Source organism: Bos indicus, chromosome 1 (assembly GCF_029378745.1).
Source record: "Bos indicus isolate NIAB-ARS_2022 breed Sahiwal x Tharparkar chromosome 1, NIAB-ARS_B.indTharparkar_mat_pri_1.0, whole genome shotgun sequence".
Classification (NCBI taxonomy): Eukaryota; Metazoa; Chordata; class Mammalia; order Artiodactyla; family Bovidae; genus Bos; species Bos indicus.
The window spans coordinates 107781685-107797156 of NC_091760.1; the positions used below are offsets into that span (position 1 = coordinate 107781685).

At 43.2% G+C, this 15472-nt stretch overlaps 1 protein-coding gene across 1 annotated transcript in view; it reads left to right on the forward strand.

The window, feature by feature from the left end:
- Positions 1-15472, forward strand: part of LOC109563010 (uncharacterized) — a 41145-nt gene that overhangs the window by 20178 nt on the left and 5495 nt on the right. Inside the window, exons 5-17 of the mRNA XM_070786120.1 lie at positions 186-227; positions 573-602; positions 1279-1302; positions 4176-4220; positions 5274-5321; positions 5482-5528; positions 5625-5674; positions 6200-6417; positions 6531-6781; positions 10085-10219; positions 12971-13109; positions 14499-14552; positions 14814-14894. Coding sequence (XP_070642221.1) covers positions 186-227; positions 573-602; positions 1279-1302; positions 4176-4220; positions 5274-5321; positions 5482-5528; positions 5625-5674; positions 6200-6417; positions 6531-6781; positions 10085-10219; positions 12971-13109; positions 14499-14552; positions 14814-14894 — 1164 coding nt within the window. The remainder of the gene's footprint in view (positions 1-185; positions 228-572; positions 603-1278; positions 1303-4175; positions 4221-5273; positions 5322-5481; positions 5529-5624; positions 5675-6199; positions 6418-6530; positions 6782-10084; positions 10220-12970; positions 13110-14498; positions 14553-14813; positions 14895-15472) is intronic.

The following is a 15472-nucleotide window of genomic DNA, read 5'->3' on the forward strand; positions in this document are numbered from 1 at the left end:
GCTCCAAAGAAGGATAAGCCTTCTTTTTCGTAAACCAGACTAGTTTGGGACTCAGTGAGAATGGAGTAAAAGGAGGAAATTAGTTGAGTTTGGGTCTGTTTTATTATATGTACAATTTAAAAAAATAGTTCCTACTTTTTTATTCATTGTGTGCTTCTGTGTATCCTTTTTTTTTTTTTTTTAAGGTGAGGACAGCAGCTTTGAGAGCGGTTCTGAAGCTGAATCTGGTGAGTTATCTGTGTATGTTTTTCTTTAATAACAGAATTCTAGTTAAACATGGACACCTTTATTTTTATTTTACTGTAAAGCCCATGTCACTGATATTGCTCGAGGACATAGTAATTACAAGTGTCCTTTTGGTGACGTACCGAAGAGTACTTATATGGTAAATAATTTCTAGTTGGCAAGTAAAGTGGCAAAACAGGATGAGCTGAGGAAGACAGACAGGAAATGGTTGCTATTAGTGAGGCAAACACTTCACCTATTCTTCCATTAGCCTGTGTGTTTTTTTCTTAGTTGTCATATGAATTTCATATGACATGATTTCAACCTTTTTTTTTTTTTTTCCGTAGATAATGAAGAGGCAAAACCAGAAAAAACAAGTGAGTATATCCTTCCTTCTTCTGACTTTCTTTTTTGTTACTGAAAGGAAGAAAGAAGGATAGGCTTTGAGATTTTTAAGTTGCAAGTGGCTTGTTTATGATCTTTTTCTGTGTCAGATTGGGTTCAACACTGGGAAATGAATAAGCATTTTGAAAATTTGAGCTCAGTACACTTGGAATACAAGGGGTGTGTTCCTGGTCTTCGTGTGCGGCTTTGCTCTGCGGTTCCCAAAGGAGAAGAGATTGAGGGACTGACCAAAATCTACAGCCACAGCCTCTGCTTCCTCCCGTGGTGGGCACTGCTCACAGTTAATCACAGACTAGAGTGTTCACTGCTGAAAATGTGGTACCATATGTGGTTTAAAGTTTCTGGCTTGCTGTTCTGGCTGTTTATGAACAACTTGAGTCATGAAACCACTGTAAAGACATAGATTCTAAATATAAAATTTGCTTTTGGGCCAAAGTTTTGTGAAGAACTTAAGTTGCATGACTAAGCTTTTATTTTAACTGATTTTATTATGCTTTAGGATTTTTTTCCCTCCCAGTTCTTAGACTATTATCTGCTTATGAACACAAATACTATAACAAGGCAGTCAGGGGGTGTCTTTATAATATTTTAAAATAACTGAAGTCTTTTCACTCAGAAATCTTGTATTTAATCTAATTCTCTCTGCAGTTTCCCAGTGGGGAATCCATGAAGGTAACTGTAAGCTCCTTGCAGTCATGTTGTGTATAGATAAGAACCTGTAGTTATTTCTGTATCACACTTGTGGAGTAGATGTCACCATCTGATACCCATAAGGAATAATGTATACCAGCCTTCCTACTTCCAATCCTCCTTATACATAATAAGGATTATTTCATCCAATTAAATGCAATCAGAAGTCCAGCCTCCATAGATTGGACTAGAATAGAAATGAAGTCAGAGGCTGTGTCTTGGGATCACTTCTTTGTTGTCCCTGGTTAATAACTGAGTAAATGGCCATGGAGACACTGGATCCAGAGGCAGGGCCCCCAGGGTCCTGGCAGCCAGGTTTGGCCCAGGGCCTCATCAGGGTGGCAACCAGGTGGAAGGCATTAGGAGTCCATGAGGCTCAAGCTAGGCTCAGATTTGGATGGGAGGCTGGAGTCAGTGCTGTCAGACAGGGCACATGTAGGTCAGGAGCCGCTGGACCTGGCCCTTGGCCATATGAGACACCTGGATGTCCAGGGCTGTCCACAGGGCCCTGCCTTTCCCCAAGGTTATTCTCTTTGTTAAAAGACCTTTTATCCTCCACCTTGGGGAAGAGGTCAAAAAGATACCCCCCATTCACCTCCATTCTGAGGTCAGATGGGAGGACCAAATAGGCTACCCTGGGTTGCTTGCTTCTCTGTGGGTGGGCCAACTGGCCGTGCAGGCCCACCCATCATCCTTCTGATTGGATATACCTTCTATTGTGAGCCCTGAAGTCACCTGAATCACATGGATTAAAGAGAAGCCGAGAATTATGTATTGGAGAGAAGTGCATCAGTTTCTCTGCTTTGGCTGGGAAGACCTGCTGGAAGACTGTGCTGGGCAGTTAGGCTTCTCTAACAACTTTCGTTTTCTCAGCTCCCCAGGCAAATAGCAAGACACAAAAACATGGTATGTGGATGAAATGCAGTGTAGATGATCAGATCAGATCAGATCAGTCGCTTAGTCATGTCCGACTCTTTGTGACCCCATGAATCGCAGCACGCCAGGGCTCCCTGTCCATCACCAACTCCCGGAGTTCACTGAGACTCACGTCCATCGAGTCAGTGATGCCATCCAGCCATCTCATCCTCTGTCGTCCCCTTCTCCTCCTGCTCCCAATCCCTCCCAGCATCAGAGTCTTTTCCGGTGAGTCAACTCTTCACATGAGGTGGCCAAAGTACTGGAGTTTAAGCTTTAGCAGCATTCCTTCCGAAGAACACCCAGGGCTGATCTCCTTCAGAATGGACTGGTTGGATCTCCTTGCAGTCCAAGGGACTCTCAAGAGTCTTCTCCAATACCACAGTTCAAAAGCATCAATTCTTCGGCGCTCAGGCTTCTTCACAGTCCAACTCTCACATCCATACATGACCACAGGAAAAACCATAACCTTGACTAGACGAACCTTTGTTGGCAAAGTAATGTCTCTGCTTTTGAATAGAATATTTAGAATTTTATTATGCTTTTTAGGATAGCGGCTGTGGAATAAGGTTGAAAGATTTTCTGGTGCAGGACTTGGATCGGTGTTTCAGAACCTTCAGATCTATGGTATTCTGAGTCCAGAATTCTGAATACGTTTAGTTTCTATTTTCTATTTCATTTTAATGCTGTTTTTAAAATCTGGTTCTGTCTTTCAACCCCTGGTCTCCATGTGATGTCCTGAGAGCAGGCAGCTTGTGTAGCAAGGACTGGAGCCAGGGTCCTGGGTGGGCAGAGAGGGGGTCCACTGCTTCTGGGCATTGGTGGTGGCCTGGACCTTCCACGTGTGCTCAAGATGCCTGTCTCACTAATGGGACTCATCCTCCCAAAGGTTGTTCAGATCTTTCAAATATAAAACCAAGTATTCAACACATTAGATCATCTCCCAAGTGAAGGGTTATTGTCTGCTTCAGAATTATTAATGTTTTTGAGTTTCACACATCACCATAGCAAAATAATAGCACTCACTGACTGCTTGCTGAGTGCCAGGCGCAATCCCTACCTATAATTTAATTTTCTGTCTTTCTGGGGAGTGGTATTACGTTAACTCTCATTTAACAGATGAGGAAAGTAATAGACAAAGATTTCATACGTAACTAAGCCTAAACTTATAAACCAGTATCTGGTGTAGATAATAGGAAGATTCACCACTGTTCCCTTTCATAATGTATTTTTGTATTCTGTGATTCTAGTCATTCAGAAAATGAACACTTACCAGGCCCTGGGATTACAGTCCTTGTGAAACTTACATTCTAGTGGGGAGAGAGACAGGAAGCAGAAACACTGAGCTTATCATGTGCGAGGTGGTGAGCAGTGCCCTGATGAAAATGAAAGGGGGAAGAGATGTGTCAGGGAGAGGGGTGGTACGTCATGAAAGCCTCTCTGATAAGGTGATATTTGAGCAGAGACGACAGGGATGTGACTGGGTGAGCAGTGTGAATATTCAGCCTGGGAGACGGTGAGTGCAAAGGGCCTGAGGCAGGAGCATGCTTTGGTGTGGAGAGTGGTTCAGAGTGACTTGAGGGCAGTAAATGCAGGGAGGCTGACCAGAGACGAGTAGTGGGGAGCCAATGGAAAGAGTCTACATGCTAAATCAGACACTCTTACAAGACAGTTACAGCTTAAACATGCCTAAAATCAGACATCAGTTCCTCTCTTACTGCTCTGCTCATCTCTAACTATACTAAGCTGAAGGGCTGATGCCAGTCAGGCTTTGTCTTGGGGATATCAACTCCAGCTTAGTTCCCGACTTCTGACCACTCTGAGGGACTCTTCATTGGGGCCTGCGGCTGTCCAGCCTGAGACACTGGTCTAGCCGAGGAGTGACTGGTGAAGAGTTTGTCCATGGCCACCTGCGCCCTGAGCTCTCTTTGTCTTCACAGATGGGAAACTAGGAGAGTCTTCCACCGAGGAAGCGTCTGCTCAGGGTAAGAGTGAGGCAGTGCCCTTGCCCTCTTATCTTCTCTGATGTATCCTGTTCACCCTGTGCCTGTGTGAGATGAGAGAGCTATTGTTTCAGTGTCAAAAGATCAGCTAAAGACTTAATGTGCCAAAGTAGGGTGCATGGAAACTTTCACATTCAAGCTTATTTTCCTGCTTTATACCAGGGGTCCCCAACCCCTGGGCCACTGTCTGGTACCATTAGGAGCCGGGCCACACAGCAGGAGGTGAGCGGTGAGCTAGCGAGCAAAGCCTCATCTGTATTTACAGCCACTTCCCGTTGCTTGCGTTACCGCCTGAGTGCCACCTCCTGTCAGAGCAGCGGTGGGACAAGATTCTCATGGGAATACAGACCCTACTGTGAACTGCCCATGGAACTAGGTTGCCCACTCCTTGTGAGACTTTAATGCCTAATGATCCGATTCTGCCATGTGATGTGTTGTATAAGTATTTCATTATATATCACAATGTCATAAAAATAGAAATGAAGTACACAATAAATGTAATGCACTTGAATAATCCCAAAACACCCCCCCCACTGCACCCCCTCTACCGCCCCCCGTCCTACCATCCCCCAGTCCATGGAAAAACTGTCTTCTGTGAAACCAGTCCCTCGTGCCAAAAAGTTTGGAAACTGCTGCCTTATACCTACAGCGAGACTCAAAAACGGAAAGTGTCTTGTATCACCGAATCCACTCAAAGAGATGTTTCATATACGTTTAAGGTTCCTGTTGGGCTTGCCCGGTGGCTTAAAGATAAAGAGTCTGCCTGCAGTGCAGGAGACACAGGTTCAATCTCTGGGTCGGGACAATCTTCTGGAGCAGGAAATGACAACCCACTCCAGTATTCTTGCCTGGAGAATCCCACGGACAGCGAACCTGGCAGGCCTCAGTCTGTAGGGTCACAAAGAGTTGGACACGACTGAAGTGATTTAGCACAAAGTTCCTATTGGTTGTGAAGCTGGGTGTGGGGGGTGGGGCTTAACTGATTTACCCTGTGACTGACTTATGCCAATACATGTGTGACAATATCTGTTACAGTTGAAGAATGGGAGGATAAAGAATTGCCCACACAGCATTATAATTCAGGTATGAATTTACATTCTCCAAAATAGTCTCATTATTGCTTGAGGGGTCCTATATCTTTGAATTTTGTGATATGGTCATATCATATATATTTGTCAAAAAAATTTTGTCCAAAAATGCCAGTCACATTCCTGTAAGTAAAATTTTTTTCTCTATCATTTAGAATCTAATAAAATCCAATCTCACTGTGAACACTGTAATGCTGAAAATGTAAGTATGTTTTTAATTATAAAGGATGATTCTTTAATTTGCTTTATTGAAGAAAATGACATTTACATATGTGTTATATCTGTGCTTTTTCTCCAGAAACACAATGAACTGGTGACCCCCAGGCTTCTTTCCCGAGGACAGTTTTTGTGAGTCATTGGGAATACAGGAGACATGATACCATTCGTAATTTATCTGTCTATGTAAAAATAACCCCAAGTTGGGGAAACACAAAACAGCATAACTTAACTTCGCACATTTTATGTACTTTCTTGGATTGTTTTCTTTATATATATATATATAATTTTATTTATTTGTTTTGGCTGTGCCGAGTCTTTGTTGCTGTGGGCTTTTCTCTAGTTGCGAGGAGTGGGGGCTACTCTTCTGTGGCACACGGGCTTAGTTGCTCCGAGGTAGGTGGGATCTTCCCGGATCAGAAATCAAACCCGTGTCTCTTGCATTGGCAGGAGGCTTCTTTACTACTGAGCCACCAGGGAAAGCGTTAGATTGTTTCCTTTGATTGTGATGCTGCTTCAAAATGTCGTGGAGTTCCCTCAGTGCTTTTGAGTGAAATTAAACAACAACAAAAAAATGAATTAAAAAAAATTTTTTTAAGAAATCCTCTCCTAAACAAACATCAGGACTTGACAGGTGTTCTTATCTATCCAATACAGGCTGAAGGTGGATGGAGAGGGAACTTACCAGTGCACGGAGACTGGTCTGATATTTGAGGTTAACGGGAAAGTTGATATCAAGTATTGCGTCTTGTCCTGGAGCAAATATTCAGACCTCATTGTGAAGCCCTGGGCCGTCGGTGGACCCTTGTTTGATGTTAAATGTGACCCGCTCTGTCTTACCTCCATTCAGTTTCCACATTCCCTCTGCTTGGGTCGTGAGTATTTGTTTGCTAAAAGTTTAATTGGCGTGTGCATGTGTGGACGTGTGAGAGTATATGTGCAACACATGCAATGCCCAGAACACTAATTCAGCTTCATGTGTTGACAGACCGAGATGCCAACATGACGTTCAAAGTCTTCCATGTTAAAAGTACTGGGGCCTCATTAGAATATACTGTGGACCATTCTGCAACCCACGTCAAATGGCGTGTGAGCTCTCTTTCTCCTGTGGGACCCGTTGTTCAAAGCGAAGAGACGGTATTCCACCACGGGGCAGTGATTCTGTACAAAGCCATCGACCATAACCCGTCCTTGTCTTTTCGAGTGTATGTAGCAACCAATAATGAATCCTTCATCAAGGTAAGGCCAATGAAAGTGAATACTAAATGTTGCATACTGTGTGTTCAGACTTTATACAAGGTCTGGGTGATGTCTGTTGATCTAAGATCCGGGTGTCTCTGTTGATTTAATTGTCTCCCTATGGTGGGTCTGATGTCATGCTCACTCACAGAAGTTATAAGATCAGTGCCAGGTCCTCAGAGCCATGGAGCATGGGTATTATACACCTGAACACCATTGGGAGGAGAGCAGATAGGAAAATAGCTCTCTAGAGGTGGGTGTGGCATGACCCAGCAGGCCTGGCCTTGGAGACGGTTGCCTGGAGAACAACCAAGGCCATCTGTTCTCTACAGCCTTGCTGCTGAACATGTGACTTGGGGACCAGGGAACCAGGAGCGGCTGGTTGCCATCAGCAAGGGTGCTCCTTAAAATGCCAAATCTCAGCACCACCCCGACCTGCAGACTCAGCGCCTACCCTGTTTAGTATTCCCAGGTGACTGGGACATTACAGTTGGCGAGGCACCTGCTCTGGATACACTGGGGGGCCATTTCAGGTCTTTGGGTCAAATGTAGGGAGACTGGAGATTCCTCCTTGGCTTAAAGCTCTGCCAGTAAGACACACCTCATTCCAGAGTAATTTTTTGGATAAAAGTTGACGTTTGGTTCATGGGTTCAACATTCTGGGTTTTGTAGCAGCAAATATTCATGAAGCACCCAATATGTTTAAGGTAGAATGACCTGAGGGGAAGGGTTTGGATATTTGTAATGGAACCTGTTTGCCAGAATGCAGAATAAATCTATGTTGTTTAGCCTAGGTTCTGAACTATATCATTGAAAACAGAGGATTGAATCTCCTTTTATACCCTGACTCACTGTCAATACAGTTATAATGACTTAGAGGTGGGTGGAACACTGACAAAAGATAAAGCAGTGACTCAAAATTATCCTTTCAGATTCAAAATCAGGGTTTAACAGATGTGGAAAAAAATTAAGCATTCAGTTCAGTTCAGTCGCTCAGTCGTGTCTAACTCTGCAACCCCATGAACCGCAGCATGCCAGGCCTCCCTATCCATCACCAACTGCCAGAGTTTACCCAAACCCATGTCCATTGAGTCGGTGATGCCATCCAATCATCTCATCCTCTGTCGTCCCGTTCTTCTCCTGCCCGCAATCTTTCCCAGCATCAGGGTCTTTTCAAATGAGTCAGCTCTTCACATCAGGTGGCCAAAGCATTGGAGTTTCAGCTTCAACATCAGTCCTTCCAATGAACACCCAGGACTGATCTCCTTCAGAATGGACTGGTTGGATCTCCTTGCAGTCCAAGGGACTCTCAAGAGTCTTCTCCAACACCACAATTCAAAAGCATCAATTCTTCAGCGCTCAGCCTTCTTTATAGTCCAACTCTCAACATCCATGCATGACTACTGGAAAAACCATAGCCTCGACTAGATGGACCTTTGTTGACAGAGTAATGTCTCTGCTTTTGAATATGCTGTCTAGGTTGGTCCTAAGTTTCCTTCCAAGGAAGCGTCTTTTAATTTCATGGCTGCAGTCACCATCTGCAGTGATTTTGGAGCCCAGAAAAATAAAGTCTGACACTGTTTCCACTGTTTCCCCATCTGTTTGCGATGAAGTGATGCCATGATCTTCGTTTTCTGAATGTTGAGCTTTAAGCCAACTTTTTCACTCTCCTCTTTCACTTTCATAAAGAGGCTCTTTAGTTCTTCTTCACTTTCTGCCCTAAGGGTGGTGTCATCTGCATATCTGAGGTTATTGATATTTCTCGCGGCAATCTTGATTCCAGCTTGTGCTTCCTCCAACCCAGCATTTCTCATGATGTACTCTGCATATAAGTTAAATAAGCAGGGTGACAATATACAGCCTTGACGTACTCCTTTTCCTATTTGGAACCAGTCTGTTCCATGTCCAGTTTTAACTGTTGCTTCCTGACCTGCGTACAGGTTTCCCAAGAGACAGGTCAGGTGGTCTGGTACTCCCATCTCCTTCAGAATTTTCCAGTTTATTGTGATCGACACAGCTATTGTAAAGTATACTATTTTGTGAATTATAATTTGAGTTACAGAATTTATATCAAGCTACCCACTCCCAGTGGTTTTAGGTTGTATTATTTGCATGCTTTAAAAATGTTATATGGATTATAACTAGCAATATGTATTAAAGTGTAAAAACTTTAAGTAATAGATTTTTTTGTTTCCTCCTAAGAAAGTAAAATATGCTTCCTGTAATCTCACTAAAGATAATACTTTCAGTTGGGAAAGTAGCCTTCAAAGTGGTATAAAAATAACTGCACCTAAAGTATAATTCTTGGAGGAGGAAATGGCAACCCACTCCAGTATTCTTGCTTAGAAAATCCCATGGACAGAGGAGCCTGGTGGACTATAGCCCATGGGATCACAAAGAGTTGGATATGACTGAGCGACTGAACACACATACATGTAAAGTAGAATTAGTATAGATTTGGAAAAAGCACTATTATTTAATGAACCTTATATTTTAAAAGTAAATTCAGTTAACTGAAAGAGCATTATCCAGACTTCCTGGGAAGCTGGGGTCAGGAGCTGATTACATCAGCAGATGTGGAGAAGGCTGCCATCAGGACAATGGAGAGCGTGGCATGGGGAAGGCAGGATATCCTTCCTGGCTAGTGTTTTATTTTTATGCCTTCTCCAGTTGATTTTTTTTTTTCCTGTGTAGGAAAAGATTTCCTTGAACTCTGTTTCAAGAAACCTAAATTTCATATTCAGCCATACAGCTACTTTACCAAGGGAGCTTGGGCCAGAGATTACATTCACCTCTTGGGGAGCATTGGAACAAGACATGTAAAATCGGGGTCCCCTCTAGGGCCACATCAGAAAGAGAGTTAATGACAGCAAGGATGGGGACATATCAAGTGTGGGGCAGAGACAAACTTTGAGTCAGCTGGAACCACTTCTAGTAAAAGAGGTGCTCTCTGTTCACATGATGGGTGTGGAATTAGTGCCCATGTGTAGTGCAAGTGCTCATGTAATGTTCTCAGACCCTTCAGAAGCAAATTGGTGGTGCCACACAGGGTGTAAGTGACACTTCTGGCTGTAGCGTTTTTGTGGGAAGAAGTTGGGCTACGTGACCGATGCGTAGAACAAAGATGTCTCAACTTCTGGGCCTTTACCCCTTGTGATCACTGTGGGACATCCTCCCTGGCTGTCATGTCTGTAGGAGGACGTGAAAATAATACAGCTGGCACACGCACTGCCCGGTTCTTGACTTCGACTCTCACAGTTGTTGGTGATGGATTTCAAAACCCAGACCTATTTCCACCTTTAGGATATTTCCAAGTCTGTAAAGCACTCCTCTAAGAAATTCATGAAAATCGACAAGCCTCCGGTTTGCCAGAAGTTGCTGCAGAATGGGAAGAAGTACAGGCTGATCAGTGAGCCAGAAGCTGAGATCACCCCAGAGGTAGACACTGTAAAAAATCAACTTGGCATAGCAGTGTGGGGAGCGTGTAGATTTCTTAGATACAGCATTTTGAAGATATTTAAAAATAATGCATTTTGTTCTCCTTTTTTATTTCCCAGTGTCTAAGAAAGCAGTTGTTTTGTTAAACTTGCAGTTTATTCCAAAGATGCTGTTGAATTTCAGGGTTCATCTGCAGTCATCAAAAAAGTAGACTCTTCATTTCTCTTTCCCTTTGAAAAGGTTTTCAGTTTTCTTGCATTTTAAATTAAGTTATTAAAATAATTTTAGCTTCAAAGGAATACAAAACTTAAGTTTAAGTCATGCAAAGCATTAAAGGTTAATGGAAAAGAGTTGCTAATAAAGGATATTGGGCTTTTCCCACTGGAAGGCGTTTGAAAAGTAGTTATGGGAATAAATTGTTAGATTTGAAGCATTCACTGTGCACACCACGACACTTGTAAGCAATTTTGGCTTGTCGGAAATGACTTAGTTATTTTTAAAGTTTATTTTCATTATGTGCCCTGGGTGTATGCCATAGCTTATCTAGTCTGGACATCTGCATGGAAATTCCTTTTGTCTACCTCCTTTGTCTGTTTTGCAGTTTATGAAAAGTTGAAAACATGTTTTTTTTCCATTAAATTAAAAGTGGGAGGCAAGAGAGCTAATGGCAATGGTCCATATTGCGTTGTTTTATTATGTTGGTATTATCAGGGCCTTGTGCCCTGTAGAAGCAATCAGGTTGATCAGGACAGCCTTCCTTTTCAGTTTCAAAGCATTTCTGCACAAGCTTTGAACCATTTAGCCATACAGTAACACGGCTGAGGAAACCAGTGTGCAAAGCAGGCGGGTGCTCTGCCCAGCCACACATGTGAGCAGAGCTTGCCCACGGCTTTGACTACCTTGGCTCCTGAAGCTACCATCTCCCCACTGGGATCTGAGAGGTTGATTTTCATCCCTTCCACACGGATCAGGCCCCAGCAGGTGGCACATCAAGAGACTCATGAGACTCAAACTGCAGCCTTGTCTGGGCGGTGGGACTAAATGAGAAGGGTGTGCTTTTGAGTGTGAATTTCCCTGGGGAGCTTAAAAAAAAAATTCGGTGGCCTGGGTCCCACCTCCAGAGATGCTGACTTAATTGGTCTGGGAATGGCCCAGGCATTGGACTTGTTAAAGCTCCCACGGTGACTATAATGTGCTGCCAAGGTTAAGAACCACTAGGAGAGGGAAGAATACATATTGAATGGGTGGCTGTTCCCAGAAAGAGACCGAGGGGATCCCAGGAGTTGTTTCTTACAAAAGATGTTGATAGCTAGAGGGCTTTAAACGGTCTGCATTCTAGTCGTAGTTAGTCATGTAGTTAGTGCATAGACTGTCACTAACTGTGGGCTCCCTCTTAACCAAATTTCTGGCCTATAAAATGGGGATAATCTCCCAAGATTGCTGTAAGGATCATATAAAGTAATGGTTTGGGGCACTCCTGAGAGTTGTAAAACTCCGTGTAAATATAAGGTGTCTTATTAGTTTTATACCATTAATGATTTGCTTAACTGACATCAATGTGCCTATTACCAGCCAGCCTGATAAGAGCTAAAAATTAAAAAATAAGTAAGGCACAGTCTTTTCCCTCAAAGATGCCAGTGTGGTGCGGGATATGCTCCATTCATGTAGAGAAATAATGTTACTATAACGTGGTGTTCCTTTAGAGACGAGGACCAAGTGCGGTGGGTTTCCAGGAAGGCTTTCTCGTGGGTGCTGTTGGCTCTGGGCTTGGATTCCAGAGAGACGAGCTTGGGAGAGACGAGCTTTCCCAGGCTGTCCTGGGAGAGGTGGCCCCAGGTGCCTAAGGAGGGCACGGGACCCTGCAGCTGGGCTGAGCCCCAGGAGAGTTCTGGGGAAATGAACCTGGAGGGATTTAGGAGAGTGGGATTAGGGGAGCTGCTGTCTCAGCTTTGTAGACCTTGGTGACTGACCCTTGGAAGGTTAGGAGGATAATACTAGTGACTTGGAACAGAAAGGAAGAGGAACAGACTAAGAGCATTAGTTTGTGATGGTGACCGCCAGTGCAGTTCACTGATGTTTTTTTAAAGATGTATTTCTTGCTAGCCAGTCTGGAGAGAAGCAGAGGCACGGGAAGCCAGGAGACAGTCTGAATAGTGGTTAAGAGCTCAGACTTTGGAGTCACAGGCATGAATTCCAATTCCAGTTCCACCACTTAGATGTGGACTTGGGCAAATTCGTTCACTTCTCTGGGATCCTTTATGCATAAAATAGTGATAAAAGGATTTGTTGGGGGAAGGTGGTGTTCAGTGAGGGAATGTGGACACAACACTGCACGTAGTTCTGTAAATGTGAAATCAGTTGGACAGATCAGAGAATGATCTAAGAGAAAGGTGCTGAGGAGCTTAAAGCACCTGGGAGAGGGTGGCTGATGGTTGAGCACAGGTTCCATTTGGGGAACATGAAATGTTGGAAGTCAGGAAAGGGCCGAAAAGTTACACTTTGGAAAGCAAGGGCCATGGGACTAGAAGCTTCAATGAGGTGGAAAACAGTTCTCACTAAGAGTAAGGAGGGGCTGAAAGCGGGAGAGTGAGAGGAGGTGTGGTTAAGGAGTGGATTTACAAGGTCAGAATTTCAGTGGGTGTCCACTGAAGCACTAACCCTTCTCATTGCCTTTATTCCTTATCTGATGTTTTATGTTGTTAATTAATGCAACTTGTAAATTTAAGAAAACCACTTTTTTTTTTTTTTAAGGAAATTGAATTTGTGGATGGTTCACTTTTAAAATTGAAAAGTTATATTGAAGTGTATCTGGAGCAACCAGTGGAGTTTAAATTACTCTTGGTTGAAATGGATTCTGAGGAAATTGTATGGAAAGCAAAACTGAGAGAGTGTGAGTATCTTGTATCTTGAATTAAAACTCTGTTTGGCAGGTGGGGGGTTGGGGAGGGTTGGGGGGAGTGGCTCGGGTGGAAAGCAAATAGAGTACTCATCTGTCCCATCATCATAACATCAAAAAATTTGATTAAGAGAAGCAGAGGCCCCAGTTCTTGGGACAGACGTGCCGGCTCTGGTTCTCAGGCCCGCACCGTCAAATCCCCACACTCAGCAGGTGCACAGAGCCCATATTTGCTATTGAGGCTTTCTACTCCAGAAATAAAACCCAATCTAATCCATTTGGGATTCTGTCCTAGGTTAAGCCGGAAGCTTTTGTATAGGTGTGATTCCTGTTCTCAATATTATACCCTTAAATTAGCCAGTTTGAAACAGGCCCTTTTATCCAAACTACAGTTACTTACCCAGAGGAGTCCTAGTTTTGGGATTCTGTATTGGGGATTGTATTATTTAATTTGCTCAAATAAGTGAACCTGAAAGATGTTACTTTTTAATCATAGCAAATGCCTCAGTAATAAAGATATTTAATATGTAGCAACCTGAATAACAGATGTTCTTCCAGACTAAGTCTCTTTGCAGTTTTAAAGACCACCTTTTAAGACTCTTTTTAAAACTTACTTAATAATATTCTGCCTCATAAGATGGTTCTGGTTTCTATTATTTTGGGGAGGCCTATCCTAACGATGAACAGAAATTGCCCATCACTCATAAGATGTTTTCACTCAAGCGACCTGTGGAAGGCCTGCCCAACATGTAGGCATCTGTTAGAGCAGGGCTGAACTCATGGGGCAGGTGGTGTCAAATCATAATGAAGTTTCTGCAAAGAACCCACTAAGTATATATAATGATAATACATATATGAGATTCTTTTACGATTTGTGCGTGTGTGTGTGTTAGTCGCTTAGCCATGTCTGACTTTTTGTGACCCCATGGACTGTAGACCACCAGACTCCTCTGTCCATGGACTTCTCCAGTCAAGAATACTGGAGTGGGGTACATATAAATACACTTAAAATTTAAAGATGTTATTTATTTTTTAAAAATGTTTAAGGCTTCCTTCTCCATATGGCACATGATGTCAATGTTCTATTTATAGTAGTTTTAGATTTAGAGAAATATGGAAGGAATGACATTTCACCTGACCTCTGGGTGTGGCAGATACCATGCCAGCAGTGTGCAGATGACTGAAATATGGGAGACACTGGTCCCACCAGACATGCTGGAAGGAGTTCAAGCTCAGGGTATTTGCATACATACCAAGTTAAAACCCGCATTTGAATTTGAGAGAGATTACCAAAACCCTAGAGCTTCACGTGCTTTCACACATCGATGCTTTAATTCCAATTTCATACCACTTTTCCAACTGCTGCTTATTGTACCTTAACAGGTGACTGGGTTCAGCATCATCAGAACCAGAACATTTCAAAAAGCAGCACAAGTGGTAAGTGCTTGTAAGTGGACATTAAACTCGTCTCTTCCTTCCATCCACTAGAATTTTCATTCTGCTTTGCAAATCCAGTAATGTTCAGGATCTGTTAAGTGTTCCATAACTCTTAATTATCTGAATGAGCTTTGAATCCTTTTTTAATTTGTTCTGTCAGAATGATGATTTTAAAATGATTTTTTAAAAGTTCAGCTTAAAGATGGGTGGATAATAAAACCATAAGGGAAAGCCAATTTGTTGTTGTTTTTTTTTTTAAAGGTAACAGGCGACGAAAAATGAGTAGCAGCTTACCTGATGAGATGGTCTATGATAAAAGAATGAAGCAGATTGACAGTTCAGGTTTGTAAACATGTCCTCTGTGGCTCTCAGTCGCTTCCTCTAGTCTCCCCCAGGATGTTCATCTGACACATGTTCTCCTTGGGTCAGTCTTCCTGGAGCCATATCCCAGGTGTGCCTGCTCTCCCCCTGGGTCCAAGCTTCTCGGGCCTGGATAAAGGTCCTAGGTGGTCTGCCCCAGCCTACTTTTCCACCTTGACTGCCTCCTCCTCCCGTGCACTTGGTGAAAGTAGAAGTGGGGTCAAGGGAAGGTCTTGCAGCCTGTAGGGTCAGTGGCCGCGGCTTGTCCATCTCTGCACTTCCTACAGCACTGAGCCTGCGGCCTCTAATGTAGAAGATAAAGAGCATTCACTGAAGAAGTGAATAATGAATGTCCGTGTGTGCATTCACTGGCTTCCCAGTTATTCACTATCTTTTCGGGGAGGAAGCCACCAGCTCAATTATTAGAGATAAAGGTCAAGTTAATTTCTTCCATTTAAATGGCAGAGACCAAGGCTTGGTAGCTGTGAAAATACAGTAGAGATTTAAGCACTTAACAACAGTACTCCAAGGAGCCAGAAGATGGAGTATGTACCTCAAAA